Here is a 27635-nt window from a genome sequence, read left to right on the forward strand (position 1 = left end):
CAGCAGATAGCAAGCACACAATTTGTTGTTTGAGGCAGGGAGGGGCCAGACATTCCTGTGAATGACATGTGTAATGTACTGTATGTGACTGTGTGCTTTTCTGTGTGTATGTGTGCACATACCACTACTGGCCTTTTGTTAATTGACTGCGCTGCGAGTATGTGTGTGTGCATACTTGCACAGTGGTGTTTTGCTTCGGACTAACAGTTCCACTGTGTTTATGTATGCTTTGTGTTTGTCTAAGAGAGTGTGTGTGTACATAGTGTGTTCATGGTGGTCTTGTGCGTCCTTGTGTGTCTTTCCAGTTCCCTATTAGCTGTTCCCAACTGTAGATTGAAAACCAGAGGCGATCGGGCCTTTAAAAGACCTGGATTGCTTTCACTGTGGATTCTACCTGTTTTATCTATCACTTTGTAACTGTGTGGAAAAGTGCTGTGTAATTATTATCTATTCCATCTAATTATTTTCTTATGTGTGTGTGTGTGTGTGTGTGTGTGTACCTGCATAGTGGTCTTTCTGAAGCGGTCATTGAGCAGCTCCATGTTGCCCTGCTCCTCCTCCAGCTCCTCCTCCAGCTGGGCGATACGAGCCTCCAGCCTCCTCTTCTCATCCAGCAGTGACGACCTGGCACACACACTTCTATTAAGCTTCTCATCCTACAGTAACTCCAATCCACTGATTTACACTAAACCTTAAAACTTAAACCTTGTGTACTCCACAAGATGGTGAAAATAGATAAACAGTAGAGGACATGTCTGGTCAACTATTAACATGAACAAATATTCCACCTGATCACACATACAAAATATGGTTAAGTCATGAAGGAAAATAACGGTTAATGTTGCCCAAAACACAAGGGGCCACTGACTTTCCAGAGGCACTGTTGGAGATCTCGTCAGCCAGCTCATCCCTCTCCTGTTCAGCATGTCGGCGGGCCCGTTCTGAGGCCGCATGGTCCTAAACAAACAAAACACACGCTGTTTAGTCAGTATGAGTCAATGAGACAATTTGCTGACTCCTCGTTCAAAGCAACTTTCAGTAAGTAAACAGGACATGTACCTCCTGAAGCTGTAGGATTTCAGCCTCTAGGCCCTTGAGTTTCTTCTCGTTCTCCTTGGACTGGGCGAAGATCTCATCCCTGGAGGCCCTGGCCTCCTCCAGCTCCCTCTGATAGTCCTTCATCTGGGCCTGCATGGACAGAGACACCATTTAGACCAAGTGACATCAAAAAAGATGCTACACAGGCTAGATGTCCTCCACATCGCAGGTACATGAGGTTTGTCTACTAAGCAGGAAACGGGCGTGTGGTGTCCGTGCACCTGTAGTTTCCTGAGCTGTTTGATGGCCTCGTCCCGGGCCTTGTTGGCTGCTTCGATCTGTCCCTCCAGCTCGTTCAGGTCCATCTCCAGCTTCTTCTTAGCGGCCACAGCCAGCGCCCTCTGCTTCCTCTCATCCTCCAGCTCCGCCTCCATCTCTCGCACCTGGTGGAGCAAACGACACAGCACATCAGCTCAGGAAGGACGACATCAACATCAAAGTGCAGTTGCTTGTACATCTTTAATTAAAGTGTGAGTTTATAGTGTATTCCACCATTAAGACTTCCAATAACCAGATGAAAGACATAATGCATAGCAGTAGAGAAGCTGGACAGGTGATTGAGATCCATGGTTTTGAAATACAGTACACCTCAGGTACAAATACTCCATTATCCCCCTACCTGTTTGACCAGCGCCCTCTTCTTCTCCTCTCCCTGCTCGTCTCTGGCCTGCAGGTCCCGGTCAAACTGGGCCTTCATGGCCTGCATGTTGACCTCCAGACGCAGCTTGGCGTCCTCCGTGGCCTGCAGCTCGTCCTCCAGCTCCTCCAGCTGAGTCCTCATCTCCTCCACCTGCTGCTCCAGGGTTCGCTTCGACTTCTCCAGCTCATGGACCTGTACGCAGGAGAAACCAGTCCAGACCACACCATGTCAGCAAAACATGTTGGACAAAGCCTGCGTTCAGTGAAGAATAAAGGTATTTGCATTCACTTCTCCAAAAGAAGGATCTTTAGACTGCCTTCCTCGGTGAGTTTTGAAAAAGGAATGTGTGAACCCAAAGTTTTTAGGAATTACTCTTGCGATTCAGCATCAACGCCCTTCATACCTGGTGTTAAAATCCATCCTTGGTGATCAGACTGTATTCTGATACAGCTAAAATGTATCAAATCCAGGCGTAAATGCATATTGGATGAGATACAATCATCCAATTTTAATTTCAGGTGCAAATGCAATCCAACTAAATCACATCTAGATACAAATCTGATGAGAGGTGCCAGGTGTAAAAAGAGACAGAGTTTTTCGCCCACTTCTCTATCATGTCAGGACAAACCATTTATCAGCAGTGTGAGGTAAAAGATCAAAAAGCAGCTCACGTTCTTGCCCACGTCGTCCTTGGAGCTCATCAGGTCCTCCATCTCGGTGCGGAGCTGCTTGTTGAACCTCTCCAGCTCCTCCTTGGCCTCCAGGGCCTCCTCCAGCGCTCGGGCCATAGACAGAGCCTTGGTCTCCTTCTCCCTGGCCTCGGCCTCGGCACGGTCGCGCTCCTCGGCGTAGCGGGCCGAGACGGTCTTCTCCTCGGCCAGCATCTAGTGAGAGGGTTAGAGGTGTGTAAGCAGCTTAGAGCGGGTCTGGGTTTCTTTAATCCAGTAACACAAATCAACTGGATTCTGTACCTGGTCAAACTTCTTCTGCTTCTTCTCCAGGTTGGACACGATCTGCCTCTGGTGATCCAGGTCCACCATGAGGTCGTCCAGCTCCTGCTGCAGCCGGTTCTTGGTCTTCTCCATCTTGTCCATGGCCATGGCCTTCTCCTCCAGACGCTGGCTGGTCAGCTCCATGTCCTTCTGGAGTTTTCTCTTCACCTCCTCCAGGCCCTCCATCGTCCCCACGTCCTCGTCCAGCTTCTTCTTCGTCTCAAACAGCTACAGGAGGGAGATTTATTGATTGAATAGGTATCTGTTATATATTTACAACATTTTGAAGCCATGAGGAAGAGAGGGAAGATAGATGAAGTCATTAAAATTAGTAGAGATACAAGGAAGGAATTGAAATGTGGAAATTCATTTAATAAAGAAATGAGAAAAACAGAGATATGTGATAGCAAGATTGAGATATTATCTACATTATTAGGTATGAAAGATAGGTTGGTATAACTTGATGCGTTTCAATATTCCATAATATCTTGCTATTGCTATCCTCATTGTCAGGTGAAGTAAGTCATCAATCAAAGTTCAGGATATGAAACAAATCCATGATAAAAATTATGCCTATGAAAATGTCCTGGCTTCCTGTAAATGTGAACCTGTGCCAGATTCAGCATGCTACAGATTAGCACTTCCTTTAGTTCTCTATAATCAGTCGCTGCCATACGGCTAATAACATGCGCTCCCACTGTTCAGCTTGTATAACTCCTGCCCATATTTCCTTGTTAATCAGAACCACACGTCTTGAACGCGGCTCAGGTTTCCGCTTCATGGGGTCTTTAAGTGACTGAAAGGCCTTGCTGCTTTACAGCGATCTGCATGCTGCTATGCACATTAATGACAGGTGTTAACAGCTGGAAATCCTGCTTGGCCATACGCTTGGCGCTCAGTCAAACATCAGTGGTGAGTGCAACGTGTGCCTGTCTCGTGTGTGTGTGTGTGTGTGTGTCAGACCCGCTGAAGAGTACATCTATGTGTCTATGACTGCATCTGCGTATCCATATATATGCCACTGACCTGTGAGTGCGTGTTTACCGTAATTAATGTATGCGATTAAGTATGAATTCCTGTGTTCGTCCACCTCTTACCTGAGCTTGCAGCGTCTGCAGCTGCTTCTCCAGGTTGCGCCGCGCCTCCTCGTCCTCCTCCTGCTGCTCCAGCAAGGTGTTCTTCTCCTCCTCCAGCTGGCGGATGCGGCTGCTCAGGTTCAGCTTCTGACGCGTCTCCTCCTGGAGCAACTCCTGCGCACGTGACCACAAACGGAAACGTGATCAAACCGAGAAAAGGCAGGGAGACGTGGTAAAATGCAAAACATCAAATTTAAATTGTAATGAATGGGAGTTTTGTGATCAGAGAGCAAGAGAAAACATATTTTTTCATGGTGTCAAGACTAGGGTGCTGTTTATGCCATGTATCGTACTTGTGTGTCCTGCAGCTGGCTTTCCAGGCTGCCAGCATCCTTGGCCAGCTTGATGCCCTTCTTCTCCGCCTCCTCCAGCAAGGCAGACACATTGTCCAGCTCCGTCTATCAAGAGACAGCAAGACAAACAGAGTTATGATCCAACCACCCCAAACCAAGCCAAGCCAAACCGTGCCATGTAAATTCCCTTACAGAACAGAACTGGGCTGGTCCGGTTTGACTGCTGAGAGACTGTGTACCTGGAGTTTGTGCGAGCGCTCGGCCAGCTCTCCCTTGGCCCGTTCCCCCTCGGTGGCCCTGGCCATGAACTCCTGCAGCTGGGACTCCAGTTTCTTCCTCTTGTGCTCCGACTCGGTCTTCGCCTGCTGGAGACCCTTCACCTCGCAGGCCATCTCCTTGTTGTCGCTCTCCAGACTCTGCTTGTTCTTCTCCAGGTTGGCCTTGAACTGCAGGGAAACAACAAACTGGGTGTTAAAAATGGGTGTTTCTTTTTGGGTTTTTTTTTTTTTAAAGTTGTTAATACTTAATTTAGGGAATTTAAAAGATATTTATGAGCACACAGAAGCCACCTACATAATGATGCTGTCTGCCTACAGGTTTAAAAGTCTTACAGGCATGATAACCAGGTATGACAGATGTTATTGACCCACCCTCTTGGCCTGGTCCAGCTGCTCAGACAGCTCTTCCAGGGCGGTGGCGTGCCTCTGTCTCATGTCCTGGATCTGGGCCTCGTGGTTCTTGGTCTCCTCGTCTATGGCCTTCTTCAGCTCCGCCACCTCCTGCTCACGCTTGGTCCTGGAGTTGGGAGACACAAGGGGGTGGGGGGGTTAGGAGGGGAGACGCCTACCGAGATATAACAGTATCATAACACGATACATAGGGGTTTCTGTATCTTTTTATTAACCTGTTGACAAAATCACAACCTGTCAACAAAAGACATTAAAGCAGCACCTGAGCTCCTGCTGGGCGGCGGTGGTGTCCAGCGTGTCCTCCAGCTCCGTCTTCAGAGCCTCCAGCTCCTCACTCAGGTCCCTCTTGAGCTTCTCAGCTTTGCTTCGGGACATCTTCTCCGACTCCAGGTCCTCCTGGAGCTCAGCCAGCTGGGCCTGCAGCTCCCGCACCTGCTTCAGGGCGTTGTTCTTCTGGGCCGCCTCCTCGTCACTCCTGGTAATGGACACACACACATATACATGCATTCAAGTCAATGAAGCCACAGCCTTTAATCACTGTTGCAGTCTCAAAGGGCTTCACAATGCCCACATTGAAAACGCCACCCCCAATCTGAAGGAGGAAGGATTCCTATAGATTCATTCCCTAAGACCTTTCTCTTAAATAACCCCAAAATATTTTATAGTGTTATGGGAATTTTAGAATAGGACTGTGTGAAGACTATTCCATCCTCAAACTGATTCAAGCACAAGATCATACTGTACTACTCCTCTTCAGTGTCAATATACTGGATGTAATGATTCCAGACAGGCTTTTATTGTCCGCCCAAAGCTTATACTGTATATAACAAAGCAAGATGGCAAACTGATTAAATGAAAGGCATATCATCAATGTCATTTTGAGTTTATATATATAATTCAATGTATAAACTCAAACTGACTGCATACACAATGTTTAAGTTGGAACTGCCGACAGTGCACACAGGGTGGCAGTGTGGTAAACCCTACATTGCTTCAGTGGATGATGAGGTGAACCAATGTGTATCACCAGAGTGTGTGTCTGTGTTCTTTCTCTTTCTCAGTCAGGAGAACAAAGTACAATATAATGAGACTGCATATTTGCTGTTGCTGGAAGCGAGGCCCGACAGGACTCCTGCTGGCAGCAACATAAAACATTCCGCACTTACTTAGAAATCAAACACATTGAATGTCATAATGATTCAATTATATAATAGATAAACATATTAACAAAGTCGTAGCCCTGATAATAGGCTCTAATGACTCATATCAAACTCAAATACCCCATTATCCAAACAAAGGTAATATAATCCTCAGAATGGCCACTGAATTCCAAATTAGGTGCCTCGAGTGTAATGAAAGCTTAATTATCTGGGGCTGTGACTAAACTGATGATTTCGGTGCGTGAAATTAGTCGGACGGACGTTTCCCATCGACCCGCGTAGTCTGGACAATTGGCCCGGTCTCAGGAGGCAGCTGCAGAGTCCGCCACATCAAAATCAAGAGCTGACCTTCAGCGCAGCGACCTCCACAGCTGCTGCACCTCATTCGTATGCAGTCTTATGTCAGCTAAATGGGGAAATAATTAAATATGACACCAAACGTGTTGCTCAGGAATTTTTTCCGCCGTGTGGCAAATCAGGTTGAATTAGGATGGATTAAGAGGGAGCTAAAATAAGACAATACTTGGATGCTGGGTTGACACTTTGGGAAGAGACGGGCCTTTTCCAGCCATAACTGTCAATGTTTTTTCTTAATCCGCACGTTCCTCAAGACACAAAAACCACAAATTCGTGTCAAGAAAAAGCAGTTTAACAGCTCCTCCTGGACTGTGAAACGATTCATCGTGGCAGCCCAGCTCCTTATTCCTTCCCATGGAAAAACGACTGCAAAGCCTCGGACATCAGCCTTGAGAACATCAATCACCGCCAATTTGCCTGAAATCAGACACGGCGGGGTCCAAGATGAAAGCTCTCTGCCAGCCGAGGCAGGCAACTACTGCAGCTAGTGCTGAGCACAATAAAGAGGGACAGAGAGGAGAGAAAGGTAGAGAAAAAAGTGTGTGTGTGGTGAAGCAGTGCAACTGACTGAAAGAACACTGAGCAGCTGCTGGACAGGATGTCTGCTGCTTTTAGTCCAGGAGTTCAAAGCTGACTCGCTCAGTGTATATTTGTGTTTTGCTTTGTTGTGATGTGCATTTTGGGGCTTCCTATTGGCTGTGCTGTACACAACGGTGCGCTGTTGTCATGGAAATGCGATATGCTGTACTAGTGAGAGAATGTGTGTGTGCAACTGTGCACTGAATACTAAAGGCTCCTCTAACCAACTGAGCCACACTGCAGCACTACTTCTGGTCATGATATGTTAGGGTGAAGGGGATAAAGGAAGGTACCATACCACTTCTGGTCTGAATTTAGACTGTAGTCATGTGAGTTTAAAGGGGAGTGGTCATATCTGTGCAGTCAGGATTCATGCACGTTAGTTTTCCTTGGCTTCACTTCGTATACTGAGATTGGAAAGCTAAGGTTTAGACCAATATGATTGAGGCTCATTGGGCCTCATTCATACAACTTTTTTTTACTTCTGCTCTAAAGAAACATGCAGATTTGTGCGTATCCCAGGTGTATCTGATGATGAATGCCATCTTAACTAGTTAGCTGTGAGACCCTGGTTACTTTCATTTGAAATTAAATCAGATGAAATCAGATCATACGCACATTTTGTGAATGAGGCCCACTGAGAGAATACCCAGTGCATCTGTCATTACGGTACACTACCATTGCTAAAGGACTCATGTTTGGATTTGAGATGGTTATTTAAGGGTTTTATCCCTTGCAGTATATGTCAAAGGCACTTGTGTATGTCCTATTAGTTGTTATGCGTGTGACCGACCTGGCCAGAGCAGCCTGCAGCTCCTCTTCCTTCTTGGCCAGTTGGATCTTCAGCTCCTCTATCTGAGCCTGCAGCTCAGCGATCTGGTCCTGCAGGTCTGTCGTCTCTGCATCCAGCTTGCGTTTGGCCTTCTCCAGCTCCTGGCGGGTCTTCTCCTCCTTCTTCAGACGCTCTGAAGGAAGGCACAACCACATATGTAAGTAAAAAACAAACAAACTGGAAAACAATTTGTCAACATGGTGAACAAGTACTAAAAAGAAGACATTTTTGGCTAAAGTAAACTTCATCACCAGGTAAATGGGACAAGTGAATTGAGAAAGAATGTGGCCTGACATGGCACAGAGGGTCACACAAAGTGACACATGGGGCACAGAGAGGTGAAACAAAATGACAAACCACAAACAAACTAATTGTCAACAGCCTGACACAACTAGCAGTAATCAGATTGGTTGCGTTGCGGGTCATCAACTCGTTGCAGAGCTGCACACACTGAATTTACACAATCAATCAAATTTATCAAGGCTAATTAACAGTCAAACTGGATGCCCTATATCTGACCTTTGTGTTTTTGTGCTCTCTTTCAGGCTACTTTCAAATGGTCTAAAATGAAACCTGCTGAGAAGATGCTTCATTAAGGGTCTCAGACAATTTGAACAAAGCCTCTGTGCCACCATTCAATGGCTGAATGGTTTTAGCAACACAAAAATGAGTTCATAGCCCAACGTTGCCTGGCCTCTTCGTACTTTCAGCTGAACTGACAGTGCCCCTCTGTCAATTTCACACTATTTTGTGTCTGTCCTAGTGAAATTCTGTAAAACCAAAGCACTGGATCCTGGAGTCCCTTACCCTCCAGGTCGACCATCATCATCTCCTGCTTGTTCTTGACCTTGCCCAGGTTCTTGGCTTTCTCCTCCTCCTCCGTCAGCTGGGAGGTCATCTCGCCGATCCTGTCCTCTAACAGCTTCTTCTCCTGTTGGGGGGGGGGGGGAAAGTCAAAGTGGGGATTAGGTTGGAGGCTTTGAAAATAGAAGGTGTATGGCTATGGAGCACCTATCTACGCTCAGAGACCATAGAAAGAAGAGCGGAAGTGTGTGCTGGTGACTCTGCTTGTCGGTAAGATTATGGCAAGAGGATACAAAATGTCAAACAAAATAGACCTTGTCCACTATGCTCTCAAGTTCTAGGACTGGTTCCTAGCTCTTACTGTTTGAACTACCTATAATCCTTGACTTGTTCTATTTTCTGGTTCTTGGTGAACCCATCATTTCTTCCCATAATCCTCTCACCTTGAGGAACTTAGAGTTTTGGTCCTCCAGCAGCAGAATGTCCTCCTCCATCTTCTTGATCTTTGCCTCGGCCGTCACTTTCTCCAGCTGCAGCTTCTGTCTAGCAGCCTCCTCCTCATCAAGCTGCTCCTCAAGGTCCTATGGAAAGGTAGCACACACACATTTAGCACCATAGCCTATAGTTTGAAGTTTGACAGAAATCAAGTTCAAGTTTGTTTGTGTGCCACTTTGTTTGACATTTTGATGAGGACAGTGCTGATAGTGTATCATGTCCCTGTAAGCCAAGTACCAAACAGAATGCCCTTTTCACTTTAAATTTGCGTTCACATATCATCTCCTGCCAGTTTAAATATGATCCCCTGAATGTCAGCATGTCAACACAAATGTATCAGGAGAGAGGTTTGTGTATGTAAAAGTTAGGTGAAGATGTAGACCTGGATGTGTGACTGCATCTTCTTCTTCTCATTCTGCAGGCTCTGGTTCCTCTCCTCCTCCTCCTCCACCCTGGACTCCAGGTCATGGAGGATCTCCTCCAGCTCCTGCTTCTTTGCGGCCAGGCGGGCTCTCATCTCCTCGGCCTCGGCAAACAGCTCCGTCTCTGCCTGGAGCTGCTCTGCTAGGATGTTCTTCTCCTCCAGGAGCTGGAGAGAGTCAACAGTTATTAATTTTATACTATACATTTTTTACACACACACACAAAAAAAAATCTCCCTCCTTGATGGAGGACATGCTTACCTGTTGGTGTTTCCTCTCCATCTCCACCATCTCGTTCTCCACCTTGAGCTGTCTCTCCTTCACCTTGATCAGCTCCTCGTCTTTGGCTTGCATCTCCTCCTCCTGCCTGGTTACCTGCAGCAGGGGCTTCACCTGGGACAAAACAAACAAACTCAGATGAGTACAGTGAAACAAAAGGAGATATATATGATATAATGAACTTTTGAGGGGGAGAGATGAGCTGTGCATTATTCTACATTACATTAGTCCTTCCAGGAACATGCAATTTTTCATTTTCAGATCAAATTCATGTATTCCATAGTCTACCTCAAGGGGACCAAAGAGAAGGAGTTAAGAAGTAGTTGGCAATATTCTCACCTTGGTGAAGAGCCTCCACCACTGCCAGTGTCGCAGCTTTAGGTAGGCAGCACAGTTCCTCTGGAGGACCTTCAGGGCACTCAACTGCTGCTGCTTCTTGGCAAAGGCCCTGCGGAGAGAAAATGGAACCATAAGAAAGAATATATCAGTGTCTGGGAATATCAGTGTTTTTCAAGGTCTCCCTGAGAATCCAATGTTGTGCTGTGTTTTGAAATGATTCTGGAGAAATTATCTGAAATGAAAAAAAAGGGTCTCCAGAGAAGAGATTTGAAACCCACAATGTTTTATTACAGAAAAGTGAAATATGGTAGAGATCCTGATAGTGTGATAGGATATGTATGTGTTAGTGATAGTATATGTAGGTCTTAAAGGATATTACATTTGATTATAATGGAATATGTGGAGCGTGTGAAAGGAAGGGGCTACAAAGTACAGAGTATGGCTGATAGACTACACAAACAGACTGTAAAGTGTATGTGTAACAGAGCTGACACTCACTTGCGTGCCAAGTATCCACGGCAGACAGACTGGAAGTAGATGATAATGTCAGTGATCTTCAGGTCTCTCTCCTCCTCCAGGTGGGCAAGGACCCCGGTTCTGAAGAAGATCTTACTCTGGCCGATGCGGAACAGGTTGGGGTCCAGCTCCAGGGCTCGGATCTATAAGAGGCACAAGAAGAGGTGTTAAGAGGTTACATATCTACAAATGTACTTAAAAGTTGTTGTCCAGTCCAGGACTGGGTTCAATTCGCATATCGCTTTAATCAATTCAGGAAATGGTTCTTCAATTTTAAGGCTGGAAAACTTTTGGCATGGCAGCCTAGCAACAGGCAACGTATTAAGAAAGAAAAAATAAAGAAAAAACTCGCCATGATTGGTAAATGAGGTCCTGTTTGTTGTTAAATTCTGAACTGACTTGAAGTGAACTGGCTGTGATCAAGTCAACAAATTCTGTAGTTCAGCTGAATAAACCCTGTAGTTGCCAAGTTTAACAGTAAAACACAGCAAAAAAGCACTACCATTCTCTCACAGGCTTGTTTCCCATCCATGAATCCCTTGGGGATGGCGTTGGGTGTCAGGATCTCATATCTGTAAACATCAGAGAACATGAATGTCAACTCCAAATAGCGACAACCTTCTCTGTGGGTAAAATGGAGTTATAAACCTCAAAAAGCTTCTTGGTTGTTTGTTACCTCTGTCTGAACTCCTGGAAGACGATGCGGTTGGGGAAGCCCTGTCTGCAGATGCGGATCCCCTCTAGGACTCCGTTACACCTCAGCTGGTCCAGAACCAGATGAGGCTCCAGCTTACCAGCCTGAGGAGGAGACAGATACACACAGTACAATTACATGATCAAACCTGCCCACTATATCCAAAAGAAGTTACATCCCAACCATTAACAAATAAGGCAAGTATACACTTACTCTCTTTTCGTGGTTGGGTATGATGCAGCGGACAAAGTTAGGGTTGGTGTTCCTGAGCGTGGCCATGAGCTTGGTGAGGGACTCCTTGTAGAGCTGGCCCACTGTGCGGAACATGCCCTTTTTGGTTTTGTAAGTGGCACCGAACGCCGTCTCGTTCATTCCTGCCACCTGGTCCAGGCCCACTATGCGGTCCACTGGTGGGGGAGATGGGGAAGATGGGTTAGAGCGGGGAGTCTTCACGGGGATTTGAGAATGATTATAGAAACAGCGGCAGCAACATGGTGGGATAATGTAGCTACATGACCAGGTGTGGATGGATGAGGACATTACACAAATAACAATCAAAGTCTAAATAAATTACAGTCTAGCAATCAAAGTCTACAGCTACAGTAGGTCCTGCAGATGGAGGAGGGATGGGTGGCCGCCTATTACTAAATGCATGCTTGGCCTAAGGTTCTGTACATATAGAGCTCTATAGATTGTGTTAACCTGGAGCGAAGCACAGCTTCTCATTTGTCTCATTTAGATATTCAATTTTTTAGATATTCATTTAAATGCTCTCTTCTCTGGCTTTAGCTGATGAGAGACGGTGCTTGATGGCTGCTGCTACACAAAAGCACATTAAGATTCTTTACACTAAGTTTTTGACACTAAGCTTTTTCTGTCATCAACATATTGCCTAGAGGACCATCAACTATTAAAAACCAAAAAAAAGCAACATTTTATGGGGTTGAAAGCACTCAAGAAATTGCAGACTTGGATACAAACTATTACAATATTACTATTCCCTGCACACACTGTGGCTCATGTGAGCAGAATTATTCCAAAAAGCGTAAAAAATGGCACACAGCACAAATCATTTATGACTGAAGACTCTCCAGAATAACTTTTCCACCAGTGAATATGCGTCACTTATCAATGTCCAAACAGATAAATTAAAGCTACAAATGTTTAATGAGTCACTGATGGCCGGAATGTCCTTGAATTTCAACATTTAAACGGAGTGATGCAAAGCCCACCGCCTGGACCCTCTACGCTGACGTCTCGGCTCAGAACCGGGCCAAAACAAATACCGAGCGCAACATGTGGTTCCAATTCCCTGCTACTGTGATCCTGTCTAGAGAGGAAAAGGCGGGAAATTAATGCTATTAATCTTTCCTCAGTCGCGCTTCAAATCCTTAATTCGCTTATGGATAAATATCGTCTCAGAAGAGGGAAGAAAATATAAAAAATCAGGAAGACTCCGAAGAGCTGCACTAGATTGTGAATACTTGCTTCAAGGCTTTTGACCATACCAAGATCACAAGACCCTTTAATCATGTCAGGCCCCAAAAATACAGAAAGAAATCAAAGCACTCTGGTTAGGCTAAAGGGAGCAATTGGCACTACTCTCTAGTTAACTGTTATAGCTATTGACTAGTCTCTACTGCTGTTGGCTGAGGGTGCCATGCAGCCTGGAAGCAAATGGGAGCCTCTGCAGCTAAGACAGACACAGCACCGGCTGAAGCATGGAACATACAGCCAGATCTGGGCAAAAATATATTAACAAATGCTTTCAAGTAGTTGACCTGCTTGGGGAGCGTTTCTATTCAGCTTCCCAAGCCCTTGACCAGTGAAGGGCGATTAAATAAACATAAACCCAACACTGTGTGTGCTTTTGCAAAAAATTTGACACAGATTCAACTACTATTTTGGCCCAGGTCTGCTACAGCACGGGCCAGTCATTCACCTGCTGGCTCATCCAGACTAGTGACATTGTCATAGAATGAAGCCCTTTGAATGGTCTGAATCTCTATAACACAGAGAGAGAGACAGGGAAGGGAGGGTGGATGACATTAACTTGAATTAACTTGAGGAAATAACACACATATATAGGCCTGGGTCCACAAGGCAGATAGCTGTTAGTAGGCTTGAGTCAGAGAACATATCGACGTGCTTGTTAATCGAATAAGCAAACAAACAAGTACATACATATGAGTCTTACAGGATGTGTTATTCAAAACAGATTCCTCTTAGTATCTAGTATCATTTCAAGTCTTTAGAGATAGGTAGGCGGTGGCTTACCGTCTTTCCAAAGTTCGGCCACAAACTTGTCAGTGGACTGGTGCAGAAGCGTGGCCACATTGTCATTCAGGGGGTCCATGTTCTTCATCAGCCACTCATCTGCCTTGTAGTCCACCTGCAACAGTGGGGTGGTGCAGTGGGTTTCATGCAAGGATATGGATGGGCTGAAGACTTTCTAAGAACATAATCTTCAGGTGCAAACATACTGCAAGTCTACTGAAACTACTGGAAGTCATTCTGAAACCTTATGAAAGGATAGACAAAATATTTTGCACAACATTTTTGGGATTTGGATAATTCAGATTTTCAATGAGTTGGTCAGAGAGAATATTTAAGACTGGGTAGACTGAATCAGGGTATATATATGTAAGATTGCCATTTGACTTGCATACTTTTATGTTTACAACATACTTTGACTATATGACTCTGCGGTTGTACATTACAGATTCTTGTCTTCAGCAGACTGTCTAAATCTTCCAGGTTTTTGGATGATTGTGGCGTTTAATGACCTGGTCCACATAATGGTAAGCAGATGTGTTGCTCAGCAGGTCTCCCTGCTAGACAAGGACTGTGCTCTGTTGCGTAACACCACTGACACTGTCCAAGCCCACTCATATACAGGGTCGTATAAATCAAGCCAGGATTCAATATTTCAGTGACATTCTCCACAAGAGAGCCTTGCGTCATTGTCTCATTTGAGCAGGAAGCAGCTTTTCTCTAACTTTGCCGTTTGACTTCAGGATCAGGGATGAAAGGAGGGATTTTTGGGAAGTATGAGTCTAGACAGAGATAAAGAAGCTGGTCTAATGAGTCATATGCAGAATGTTTAGGGGTAATATGGAGTTAAAACAATCATTCCAGTATGACTAGGCTTGTCATGGAAATGAATCAATCCCTGATTTATATGGTATGTACTGGAAGCCATTTGGAAGATAATGGTAAACTAAAGCAACTGAAACTGTAAGTGCATACTGTAATGAGGAAACATTAGCATCATGATATCAGCTGTAGTCATCATAATAGCTACAATGATTATCAAGTTGCGTTTTGATGTGGGAATGAGTCTGGAAAACTATTCGGTAAAAGCCCTGAGCTAAATCGATGGAGACTGCTTTTTTGGGAGGAACTGACCTATGATCTCCCTTACTTAGAAAAACATGCTTGACCAACAGTCTCCATCAGCAATGGAAACTTTATCCTTCCAGTAAATTGCAATTTCCGAGGAAAGTCCCTTTTCTTATGAATACCTGCCAAGACATAACTTTCCTTTCAGCTCAGAGCGAAGCAAACTCGACAGTGAGAGAAAACCTGCCCAGTATGTTTTCTGTGGAGAATAAAGGAGCGTACCTTGCCGGCGTAGTGGATGATGCAGAAGTCGGCCTTGTCCTTGAGCTGGCGGGGCTTCTGGAACTTGGTGTGCGTGCCCTGCTCCTGGGTCAGCTTGTCAATAAAGGTTTTGTCTGTGGCCTTGGGGAACCAGCACTCCTCATCCAGCAGAGCCAGCACTCCTGGAGGGTTTGCCTGAGAGGAACAACAACACCGGACAAAGAATGAGGGAGAGTAAATGGCAAATGTGGCATAATCTACCTTTTGTCATTTGCTTGCAGAACAACTAAACAGTTCAGGAGTAAGTGGTGAAAATGGCTGAGTATGTATTGAAATAGTTTCAAGCAGCTCAGCGTTAACTCAAAAGCTACAAATCCACACTGACCGGCCTCTCGATAAGGTCGATGCAGGGCTGCAGGTCGAGGCCGAAGTCGATGAAGCTCCACTCGATGCCCTCCCTCTGGTACTCCTCCTGCTCCAGGATGAACATGGTGTGGTTGAAGAGCTGCTGCAGCTTCTCGTTGGTGTAGTTGATGCACATCTGCTCAAATGAGTTCAACTATAGGAGGAGAGAAAAATACAAGGAATATTTTCGTTGGAAATGTATATAGATGACCAGACCTCAAAACCTCAGATGATGAGTTATCTATGAAGCACAACAGATGGTCAGTAAACAATACCTTATCATGATGAAAAGTGCCTTTAGCTACAACTAGAATTGAAGGCGCCAATATTTTCTTTAGTGGAACCATGGATTAAGAGGTTTTGAGGTTTTACAAACAATAAGACAAAACAATATATCTACAATTGGATTTGATTTCTACTTTCTTTGCCCATTTGATCCATAGAGGACTGCGATGTATTTTTCCAAAGTATGGCTTAAACAAAGCAAATAATCTTGACGGAACAAAGCCTTCCTCCAAGGCCTCTGGCAATGGAGCCTACAGCTGTACTTTGGAATAGTAGATTCAGTGGTGCTAGCAAAACAGTTTTATATCAACAATGCCCGGGCCAAACTGGCCTGGAGACCAATGCATTGATAACATTAAAACAAAAAGGGCAAACCTGTAAACCACATTTTCTACAATTTCTAATGTGAATAACATGTGTAGACTTAAGCAGATTCTTTGCACATGCAATGTACAGCACATGGCAAATTGAGGCGATTTTAATTGTATACCTGGAAAATCTCGAAGCCAGCGATGTCCAGGATGCCGATGAAGGAGGCGCCCTGCCGTTTGGTCCTGTCCAGAGCTTTGTTGATGCGGTGGACCAGCCAGCGGAACAGACGCTCATATGTTGCTTTAGCCAGGGCCTCTACAGCAAAGTCAGCCTGGAAGGAGGCAGAGGAGGGAGAGAAGGAGAGGAAGAGCGGTGAAGGATGGTGAGATAACAGAGGGAGAGACAGAAAAGATGAGGCAAAAGGGTGAGAAAGAGAAAGAAAGGAAAGATGCGAGACAGAGAGGGTGGGAAAGAAAGAGAAGTACAGGAACAGTGATGTAATTCAGACACCATGTCAGATCCTCACTAGAAAATCCATTCGACACTGGACAAATGGACTTAACTCATAAATGGTGACAAGACAGTCTAAGCATTAATGTTCAAAATGCTGTTTCCGAGTCAGACTTGTGTTATTGTAAGCCTCATTTGGAATAGTTGGACAACAGCCACATCCACAGCGCTGTAGCCATTATGATCGGAAGTCTGCAGCAGTCCTGCACATTCAGCTGTGATGAATGATTTAAGAAGAGGTGGTGTGCCTTAGTGTGGTTTCCCAAAGGGCAGAACTAAAACCATCCTTGCTCCAATATGATGTAATGGAGAAAATACAGTGGAAGTATTGTAACAGAAATCATAAGCTATGTGTTTCTTGATGTCAAAAGCATGGCTAACTGACCTGCTCTTTGGTCTGGGCCTTCTGGACATAGTCCCTCCCCACTTTGATCCTTGGGGAGAGGATGGCTCTGGTAAACTCCATCACATTCATACCCAGCAGATGACACAGCTTCTGGGCGGCTGGGAAACGGGGAGGAAAAAGACGGTGAAGAATTAACATTACTACAGTGAGAGGAGGCAGTGAAGATGTCAAAATGTATATTTTACTCTTAACTGCATGTTCAATTTCAGGGTGCATGCAAATTTAAGCTACTCTGTGAATATATTTTGTTCCGATTGTGCAATAAAAGGCTGCATCTAGCCAACTGAGAAGACAGGTACCACTAAATACTATTTGTTCAAGATGTGGTGAGAGACTGACCCACTAACCAAGTTCAAAATGTTTAATATAGAGTAATGTATTCCAGTAAAAATTAAAGAATGTAGGTCCACACTATGTTTGCCCTTTACTGATATTAAGATGTATCAGAAGTCTTCTCATGAAGTTCAGTTTTCATATGAAAGGGAAATGGGGAAATGTCATATTTGACATGGCAGGAGCTTGTGGAAAAGTCTGAAAGAGTAAAAGACCGGATCATTTATAGCAGAATCCAGTACAGATCGGCCAACAAGACTGCTGAGTCCCACTGCTAAAAAACATCTGCTCTGGTCCTGGGTTCTGCTTTTCACATTTGGGGAATATCTGGTCAAGCTGCGTCATTGGCATCGGTCTCATTTTCTCCCTCTCTTTCCTTGAAATGCCAAATATGCTGTGCCACATGTGGAGGAACCAGACGGCTATGCTCCATTTCTTTCAGGAGTAAATCTTAATAATGATGTGATTTAATGGCAGGTTGACAAGGCTTGGGGAGAGACATGAGATAAATCATCCGTCCCTCTGTTCTGTGGATGGGTACACAGTGTGAGGCGGGCAGGAAAAGGGAAGAAGAGGAGTTGGAAAATAGGAAGAGGAGGAGGAGAAGGTCTCGACCTGCGGGCTCCAAGCTATCAGGATATGTGGCAGATGTATTAGGATAGCTTTCTGTGTGTGTGTGTGTGTGTGTGTGTGTGTGTGTGTGTGCGTGTGTGGTGTTAGCTACCGGTGTTCTCAGGCATAGAGGCTTGGTCCGTGTTCCTCTCCTTCTTGAAGACAATGTTGCCAAACTGCAGCACTGAAGACACCACCTTCAGCATGGCTGCAAACATAAGAGACCAGAGAAATCAATCATCTGCTTTAACAATCGCTTTTGCATTACATGAATGTGCTTTACTTGTCGGTCAAACCGAACATATGGGCCGGTTTCATGGACACGGATGGATTAAGTGAAGTCCTTGATTAAAATGTTAATATCATTGGAGATTGTCACTGAAAGTCATTTCTGACATTTTAGGGTGAAACTTAAGATGCAAAAAAAAGGGAAGGAAGCTGGTGCCAATTTCTCAGAACCAGAAAATCATAGGGGGAGCGATTACAATGGGTTTCTAAAAATCCTGAGCTTTCTCTTTAATCTACAGTATGTCTGAAAACCTGAACCCATCAATTGCTTTCCCAGCCCTCCTCTGTGACCACTTTGCAGTGACAGTTTTGCGTCCTTCCTATTACATGCCTGGATGATCTGACCTGGGCACACAAAATGGAACAAGTGAAAGCGACCCTGTGTGAGTCAGCTAGGTGTTTTGGAAGCCGTACCCAGAATCTCCTCGTGGGAGAAGCTCATGATGTGCATGGCCTCCATGGTCTCCTGGAAGTTGTCCTTGTCCTGCTGGCCCGGGATGGGGATGTTACCGTTGGACAGGAAACGGTAGTTATTGAATCCTTCCAAAAGCAGGTCCGCTGCACACAGGAAAATGGAAAGAACATTTGGACGCGGGGTCGAGCTAGGTATGATTTTTCAAGGGACGGGAATCTAGTGCATAGACAGAGGACGGTATTTTAGTGCTGCAGTTGATTAGTCTACTCACATTTGAGGTGCTCTCCAGCCCCAGCCAGCAGCTGGTAGAAGATGTGGAAGGTGCGCTCATCTTTGGCTTGGCGGATGGCTCTGGACTTCTCCAGAAGGTCTGACAGACTGGTCAAGGAAACGATAGGCGATACTCCAATTTGCTGGGTCAATAACACTCAAATATATTAATGTGCCAGTTAATTCATAGATAAAAAAAGACCTTGTGGACACATACACTCACCGAGCACTTTATTAGGAACACCTTATTAATACTGGGTAGGTATCAGCTTTCAGCTCAGTGTCAACCGGCTACCAAAGTGACATCCGCCTCAAGGTTGGACGTGTTGCATTCTGAGATGCTTTTCTGCTCACCACAGTTGTAAAGAGGTTATCTGAGTTACTGAAGCCTTTCTGTCAGCTCCAACCAGTCTGGCCATTCTCCTCTGACCTCTCTCACCAACAAGGCGTTTCCGTCCGCAGAACTGCCGCTCACTGCATGTTTTTGGTTTTTCACACCATTCTGTGTAAACTCTAGAGACTGTTGTGCATGAAAATCCCAGGAGATCAGCAGTTTCAGAAATACTCAAACCAGCCTGTCTGGCACCAACAACCGTCAAAGTCACTGAGATCACATTTTTTCCCCATTCTGATGTTTGATGTGAACATGAACTGAAGCTGCTGACCTGTATCTGCATGATCCTATGCATTGCACTGCTGCCACATGATTGGCTGAATGGATAATTGCATGAATAAGCAGTTGTACAGGTGTTCCTAATAAAGTGCTCGGTGAGTGTACTATGTTTAAACTTTTACACCCAAACATATTTTGTTTGAGACTCAACAATTACAGCACTGATATTTTATTATGCAGGGCCAAGAATAAAACAGCAACTCGCCCTGAGGAAAAGGAAGGCACCTGTTATGGTGAAACGTTAGTCGTTTCCCCCTTCATAATATTTTGTCTGAGCTTTATGTCATTAAGTGTAGCTCTAGTTGTAGTTCTAAACAAGAAAATCACTGTGGCCGCTGTCACAGTGTCCAAAGGTGACCTATTTGTTTCGGAAGGAGCAGCTGCAAAAAGTGTTGCATCAAAGGCTGAAATCTCAACTCCTGTTTGTACATTTGGGACACTTCCTTATATACAGGCCAAATTCTCCAAGATCACCGCAACCAAATATCAATATTTCAAGGTGATTACAATTTCCTATTTAGATGATTTTCAAATCGACTTTCTAATTTATTTAGGTTCACAGTGAGCTTCTTTATAAATATGTCAACTATAATGACTGATAGCATGCATGCCATTCACGTCAACAGCATCAAAAAAGGATACAAGTTTCAATGTTGGCTCCAACAATGTATCCGGTGACGTCAAAGTTGATCCGGATGAATTTCCCCTGCAGAGACAGAAGGAGATGGAGATTCAGGAGGGACACAAGACAAGATATACCAAATTAATCACTGACAAAATGGCTCTGTTGTAATTCAGGCTGTCCCTCTTAGAGATGTAAAAAAAAGTGTCAAGGAGTGGAGATGTTTATAGATTTTAGTAAGTATTTTTTACCACTGATTTAGAAAACAGAATTGTGTATCATGATAATTTGGTATCATTATTTCTTCACAATACAATTCTATCGAAAGTAGGGTTGCAAAGGGGTGGAAAATTTCCGGTAAATTTCCAGAAAGTTTCCGGTTAATTTCCATGGGAAGTTAAGCTGGGGAATTTTGGAAATATTCCAAATTGGAAACTTTCCATGGGAATGATGGGAATTTATGGGAATTAATGGGAATTAATGGGAATTAATGGGAATTTATGGGAATTAACTGGGAATTGAGGGTAATTTAATGGAAAGATATCATATCCAAGCATAAATATTTGTTTTGTTATAAGCAGACATCCATCCAAAATAATACAATTAAAACAGATTTATTTGTAAGTAGAACTTTATCAAGTGTTAAATATTTTATTGAACAATCAATTATTTCATTGAAGAACAAAAACATGAATGTTGAGTTAAATATTACTCATCCCCCCGACCCAACCCATTCAAAAATTAACAAAAATGCACAGGAATGCACAGTGCATGTAGGGGGCGTGGTCTCAATAGCCCTGCAGTAAGCAGTGTGCTATGTGTGCATGTGATTGAGGAATAGCATAGATATTCAACTGTACTTGCATGATATCTGGTTGTTTTAGTCAGGATTATGCTAAAATATATTTTCCCCAACTATATTTAAGTTCCCTATTAAGAGCATACCTTCAATTTTGTAAATTCCTGGTTTATTCCCGTTTATTCCCATAAATTCCCATTAATTCCCATAAATTCCCGTTAATTCCCATGGAAAGTTTCCAACTTTGAAAATTCCCGGAATTTTGCAACCCTAATCGAAAGACAAATGATAATATTGAATTATTGCCCAGCCCTACTCAGCAGACAGGTCACACTGCCATTTAACTTCACTATGGCAACTGGGCTCACATCAACACCAGTAACTTAAGGTAGTTTATGTATGGGTCCTGGGCTATATGAAGGACAGGACAAGTCTGGTTGTGATCAACTGGAGACATGGTATCTATTACACACACACACACACAAGCTAAGAGGATGTGATCCTATAATGTCTCTTTATTGGAAGGGGATTTCTCTTTGATGACATATGGAGGTGCGTTTAATGGCCTAAAGAGCCAGTGTTCACGCAAGGGAAGTTTTACTTCAGACAAAATGTTACAGAGCGACATAGTGAGGCAGTAATTGTGGATGGACAATTGCCTTAAGTTCTCCTCAACAGACAAAACTTCCTCAATAGCCTAAACTACACTAATCCAGATTATGAATATTGCACAGTATTCCTCATGTACAGTCTTATTCACTCATGTCCCTCCTGTCCTCTGTCACTGCTCCATGGTGGTGAGTGTTATGGTCTACGCTGAGCAGAGCTGCCTCCAGTCTGGGCGGCTCCAGTATATCAAAGGCATCATTAATGACTAGCAGGCGCCTGTGTCCGGCTAGCATGCTCCTGTGTAATTGCTTACAGGAAAAGCAGGATAATCGAATTCCTTTCCATCAGTTTTACCTCTACTTATCCTCAAAAGTAGAGGAATTTTCTAGAAGATGCCAGCTAAATCTCATTCAGGTGTCAGATTATTTGGCAAGATCGACCGCGGTACTGTGACAGGAGGAGGGTGGCTAATCATGAAGCAAGTCACATACACTGCAGGAGACATTTTGAGGTTCACATTAAGAATGCAACCCCCCCCCCCCCCCCCATCATAAATATTATTTTTTTTTTGTACTTACAAAACGTGATGAATTGTCATTTTTCACCGTCTTGGCATTCCCAAAAGATTCCAGGATGGGGTTGGCTTGTAAAAGCTGACGTTCTAATTCGCCCTGAAAAAAAGCAGGGATGTTACAGCAAAGCTTTGTGTCAAAGCAGTCCTTCACCACCCACATGAGACACAAAAGCCACTAACAAAAAATAGGAAAAATAAACTGTGAACCACTGATTTTCACTGACAAATCAAGCACATTTGAGGAAAAGAAGACATGCAGGCAAAGGCAGCAGACATCTGAAAGATTTCATGTGCTGTATACAGTTAGGACCCTACAAATCCCCTTCAAGGTAAATTTCATCAACAAAGCCGGAGAAGATGAAGACAGGAATCATGACAGACAGTCACGTTCCTAAAATAACTTTACAGGCTCACCGCCTCAAGTCAGGCTCAAGTCCTACAACAAAGCTGATAGTGAGATAGAAAGAGGGAGAATGAGTAATGAGCCTCAAAGCTGAAAATGGAGAATAACGACTTATCTGTGTTTTACACACTGTGTCCAACCTGACATTCATTTCAGCCTCAACTCCTGCTCTATACTGTTATAACCCTCATGAGGGAATAGAAAGATATTCCTGTTAAGCCAATCACTATCAGTTCAGTGTAAAAAGATATCAACAGGGATAGTGATAGGTAGATGGAAAGACATTAGGACCCCCCATACAAGGTAACAAGGTAACTTGTACAATTCAAAGATAACTGGAGCAAAGCATATTGTTCAGCTCATACTAAGGTCACATAAAAAATATATAAAAAGCCCTAACTCATACCTTTCCATCAAACTACATTGACCAAAACAATCTGGACTAGAGATATCTGTACTTACAAAAACAAATACCATATGGACTTATGTTTACTGTGTGTGCAGTAGTTTACAGGACTATAGTAAAACTAAACAAATCAGATTTCTGCAATCTTCTGGCGACCTTCCCATAACCCTTTTGATTCCATTTGCAGCTGTTTGAGTTCTTTGAGGTTTAAAGTGTTAAAAGATGCTAAGAGAGCTGAGCCCTGCTCTGGTTGTCTGTGACGTGTCCCAGTGCTCGCGAGTGATTGAGAGATAGTTCCTGGGGAAATGGCGGCATTTTGCAGTGACAGAGGCCAGACAGCCACCCTGTCCTATCAGGAAGAATCTGTCCACAACACAGAACTCTCTCAGGGAGGAGAGAGAGACACTTGGCTCTGTTCACAAACCTATTGTCAGACTGGACAGTTTAAGAGGCTGAATAAATAGGTGACTTGTGCAGATGTTTGGACAGGTGGCCCATTATGTTCCCATCCAAGCCACATTGTGGGGTTGGTCATGACCAGGGAATCCAACATGGCCGAAAGAAAAACAATCTCTTACGGGGCTTTATTTCTCTTTTTGCGGCTAAGTGGAATATTTCCCCATTACGTCAAAAATAGCCGCGCACACTGTTGGTTTGAGGAGGCCATTTTTCCAGATGAGAGAACTCTGTGGGATGAGTTAGAGAGAAATCAGCATTGCGCTCAGGATGTGAGACATGTAATGCGATCTTTGGCCGGAGAGCATTATGAGCTGCTTTTAATTGAGTTTTTGTGCAGCTGGAATGAAGCGGGACCGAATAGGATAAGCCTGTTCCTTTTCCAGCTATCTAGCAGCGGCACAGCCCACAGAGGGCAGAGGATTCAACCCCTCAAGCCTGTGTTTCTATATAAACACGGTCCTGCAGGGCAACTTGGTAGCTAACGCCGTTCATTGGCAACCTCGGCTCATTCGTCTCATCTACTGGGCACGGGTAGAAACAAAGAGCAGATTACAAACACTGGTGGGGGTCCAATTTAGCAGCATTAGAAGTTGACCCACATTCCTGCTGCAGAGAAAGCATGTCAGGCATCTGACAGTGGCCACAAACTGGCTCCTCCACTTGAGATGGCTAATCGCTGTGAAGCTGTAATAACAACTAGGGAATCTGGACATCATTAGCTATTGAGAGCATACATTTGCAGTAAACACTACAAATAAGTGCAATCCTTTTGAAGAGACCAATTTCTCATCCATCTCCCTCCCTGAAATTATTTCTCTTTCCTAACTTCTCTACCTTTAGAAACAACGTTTGCAGCTCGTAGCTACAACTTTGTCTCATCAGAGAACAGGTTCTTTGGCAGGCCATGGAAAAGTGCTTTAGGACAGATTGAGCAGAGCCAAAGAGGATCAGTCAAAACTGTCCCCACTAAATCTTCCAAGGCAGAGGCCAGTCACTGCTCAACATGTGCTCTGCAGGCCGGCAGGCCAGACAGACGTTACAAGTCGCTCTTTCCACCAGAGAACACTCCTTGGAAACGGCACAAATTATTTGAATCTGTGTTTGCAGTTTGAAGGAGAGGGACAAGCCAATATGAGTGGAGAACTCATCTTGGTAGAGAAAGCTTCTATGTTGACTCCAATTTCATGTGAGAAAGGGGACAGGAGGTTCTGCATCAGCCTATTCAGACTAGAGTTAGATGTAGTGATTAAGAATAGCTGGCTTGGAAACTCATCAGCCGCTGGCCAGTGAACCACATAATCATACTTAACTTAAATGTAGGGTAAATATCCCATGCGGTAAGTATAGGCTAGCTGCTAAAGCCTGTAAGTATAAAAATGCATAGCAGCCAGCGAGGGGAAGGATTAGGATGAAGTAATAAGCGTAGATGATTTAATCTACAAAGTTCCTTCCTGCTGGGAGGTGTGCAGCTGGGTCACACAGAGAAGTGGGGGCCTGTTGTAGGTTTTGGACCTGCATCTCTCAAGAGTCTTCCCAATGGAGAGGTTTGGGCATGGATCCTGTTGGCTCTCCCTGCTCCAGCTCGAGTCCATGCAGTGGGTTAGATGAGGGCTCTTAATAAAAGGCTGCTCTTTGGCAAGAGCCGCTCCTGGCTACATACCCCCTCCAGCCGGGCCCACCAGGAGCCAAACTGGACACAGGGAGGTCCAACAGGGGGTTCTGCTCAGTTAGTTTGGCAGAGTGAAGCGTATTACAAATGCAATGTTAACCAGCTGCTGCGGTGTAAATTATAAAACTGAGATCTGTCAGCTCAGTGGTAGATCATCAGTTTATTAAATGAGTATAAAGCAATGGTTTCTATGAGAGGAGATGTCCTTACATTGTAGCTAAATGCAAAATATTTGAAAGCAGAGCCTATAGCCTTAGAAGGGTGAAGATACTGTAAAGCACAGATCATGCAATGTTAAAGCAAAAGTAGATGGATGAAGGTAGATAGAAAGAGAAGCATCTACTGCCCAGCTTCAGGCACAACGAAAGGGCTAGCAGTAGATTGATTTCAGAGTGGATAAAGCACCCCTTTTATATTTTGCCCATAGTGGTTTGAGCAAGGTAAGTGCAGTAAGAGAGGTGCAGGAACTACATACTACTCACATAGAACAGGGGTCCACTCTGTAGGCAATGGGGAGGTTCAATTGTTATCATGAAAATTAATAGATTAAGTTAATGTCACAGGTACAGGTATCACAACCAAATATATACAGTGCAAACAAAATGACAACAATTACAGATATTCAAACCAGACAAGATGATGCTTGCAAGCAAGTGTGCTAATAGGTTTGGATGAAAGAGATGAAGAAGCTGTGATGCATCGCTAAATAAAAGGGGCCTGTTGCAGTGGTATCAAATCATGTATCATGGGGGGCCAAGAGCCTGCAGGTTTTCCTTCCAACCAAAGTTTACACCATCTGATTTCACGGATTAACACACCTTCAACCAGAGAGTGGGAGCAACTAACCAGTGAAATCAGCTGGTAGTAATCTGTAGTGATTGGTTGATAGAAAAACCTGCATACTCTTGGTCCTCTTTTGCAGCGCTTAAAGCAAAAGAACATTCTGAGCCTGAAATGTTACTGACTGATTTATTTCTCTATAAAAAACAAGTCCAATAACAACAACAACGAAAACAATTGACACATTTCTGTGCTGAATGAATGAATATTCGACACTCAGCATTCAGCATTATTAATCTATAAACCTAGTGCAATAAGGATAACTGTGGAGCCCCCCAGGGGTCACCTGGTACACCTGGTTTTCTTACTATTTACTCCTAAACCATGTGCACAGATTTGTAATATCTACGTTGATAACATCAAAGAGGGACTTTTAGGCCCTTGCTTCCTTAATTTGATGTATTTACAGTTGAAATAGGATATCGGGCAGGACATAACACGGGGATGGATCATTCAAAAGGCTGAACCAATGGGATATCAGTTAGGGAGAGAAAGGCAGTTTTATCTGATGGGAGGGGCGGGATTATTCAAAAATGTGTGATGGTTTTATTGGTTGGAATTTTTCGATTTACGCCTACTGGTACACCATGAGGTACCCATTTAAGATTTCAAGGCAGTAAAGGTAATGGGACATTTTTTTTTAAATTTATTGTTAAATATGTGTGAATTATGGAAAATTAGCTAACAAGGTGAAAAAGTCATGTTTAATTTTATTGTGACTTTCAGGACAGATGTGGTCACCAGCTCTATCTTAAAGAGTTCGCAATATAGATTGGGTCTTTGCCCTCATCTCCTCAATGTAATGCAATTAGCCAACATTTTTCTTCTGAATCAGTGAAAATGGCTAGGTTTCATACAGCACAAGATGCCTGCCAAGGCTTAACTTGTGGCTACCAAGCATAAACAGAACATGCATGTGATCATATTTCACTGAGAGTGAATCACAATGATGGCAAGCAAATTTACATTATGGCACATTTGAACAAAGAAAAAATCATTCACATAAAAAAGTAAATCTGAATGTCCATGCCAGTTTTTAAATTTACTTACAACTGGATTTTGTGCCTGGCAGAGAGAAAGACAAGTAAATCCTAAATATACTGTTTAAAAAAGGCACGTTTTAAAGTAAAGAAATGTCAGTGTGTTCTGAATCCACTGACACCATTTGACGAGCCCTTAGGTTAATGTCAAACAAATGCAGTCTAAGTAAGTTTGTTTGAGAGGAAAACGTTAGTGTAGCATGCACATGAACATGGTGTATAAGAAAGCATAAAGACTTGCCTGTAGTTTCACTGGTTTAGGCGACTCTGGCTGCTTGTTACAAATAAACAAATGCAAATTGTTAGATTGTATGCATACAAATCTGGTGCACAAAGCCATGGCGCCCACTATAGGTGTTGGGTACATGTCCATCCTTTCAGTTTTACCATTTAAATGCATTAGATGTAGACTAATGCGTTACACATTTATGAACAATTAATGTATGGACTAGCATATGATAAGCCGTAGTGGTAGCTGTTGATTTTTAGTAAGTCACACCTCATTAGACAAATCCACTATTAACATTAGTATTTCAATTAAGGTCACAACACAGATGTGAATGGGCTCGTTCAGGTTATGGCTTAGACTAGCTGAGAGACATGAAGAGGGAGGGAGACCTGTTAAGACGGACAGAGTACTCACAGGAATATGGTCTTTCCTTCCTTTGTGGGAGGAGGCGACGTGTGCCAGGTATTGGATGACCTTTTTGGTGTTTTCTGTCTTGCCGGCTCCCGATTCACCTCTGTGAGACAAAGCAGATAAGACACACAAAGGCA

The 27635-nt window shown here is 43.9% G+C and overlaps 1 protein-coding gene across 1 annotated transcript in view; it reads right to left on the reverse strand.

The window, feature by feature from the left end:
• The window catches only part of LOC139655338 (myosin-10-like), a 56906-nt gene that overhangs the window by 2480 nt on the left and 26791 nt on the right, over positions 1-27635 (reverse strand). Inside the window, exons 5-39 of the mRNA XM_071532719.1 lie at positions 27502-27601; positions 27100-27129; positions 22046-22138; positions 20080-20143; positions 18766-18864; positions 18494-18637; positions 17904-17999; positions 16826-16944; positions 16109-16261; positions 15314-15487; positions 14950-15123; positions 13603-13717; positions 13268-13330; positions 11539-11732; positions 11308-11429; positions 11134-11203; positions 10614-10774; positions 10116-10224; positions 9759-9890; positions 9458-9664; positions 9024-9161; positions 8584-8707; positions 7738-7909; positions 5111-5323; positions 4810-4954; positions 4399-4605; positions 4160-4264; positions 3828-3980; positions 2710-2958; positions 2410-2622; positions 1718-1930; positions 1320-1481; positions 1060-1188; positions 869-957; positions 501-624 (exon numbers count right to left, since the gene is read on the reverse strand). Of these exons, the coding sequence (XP_071388820.1) occupies positions 501-624; positions 869-957; positions 1060-1188; positions 1320-1481; positions 1718-1930; positions 2410-2622; positions 2710-2958; positions 3828-3980; positions 4160-4264; positions 4399-4605; positions 4810-4954; positions 5111-5323; positions 7738-7909; positions 8584-8707; positions 9024-9161; positions 9458-9664; positions 9759-9890; positions 10116-10224; positions 10614-10774; positions 11134-11203; positions 11308-11429; positions 11539-11732; positions 13268-13330; positions 13603-13717; positions 14950-15123; positions 15314-15487; positions 16109-16261; positions 16826-16944; positions 17904-17999; positions 18494-18637; positions 18766-18864; positions 20080-20143; positions 22046-22138; positions 27100-27129; positions 27502-27601 (4855 nt within the window). The remainder of the gene's footprint in view (positions 1-500; positions 625-868; positions 958-1059; positions 1189-1319; positions 1482-1717; positions 1931-2409; positions 2623-2709; positions 2959-3827; positions 3981-4159; positions 4265-4398; positions 4606-4809; positions 4955-5110; positions 5324-7737; positions 7910-8583; positions 8708-9023; positions 9162-9457; positions 9665-9758; positions 9891-10115; positions 10225-10613; positions 10775-11133; positions 11204-11307; positions 11430-11538; positions 11733-13267; positions 13331-13602; positions 13718-14949; positions 15124-15313; positions 15488-16108; positions 16262-16825; positions 16945-17903; positions 18000-18493; positions 18638-18765; positions 18865-20079; positions 20144-22045; positions 22139-27099; positions 27130-27501; positions 27602-27635) is intronic.

This window comes from Centroberyx affinis, unplaced genomic scaffold (genome assembly GCF_046629955.1).
Source record: "Centroberyx affinis isolate AG114_WGS23_722 - 3 ecotype Tasmania unplaced genomic scaffold, CSIRO-AGI_Caff_v1 ptg002237l_1, whole genome shotgun sequence".
NCBI classification, from domain to species: domain Eukaryota; kingdom Metazoa; phylum Chordata; class Actinopteri; order Beryciformes; family Berycidae; genus Centroberyx; species Centroberyx affinis.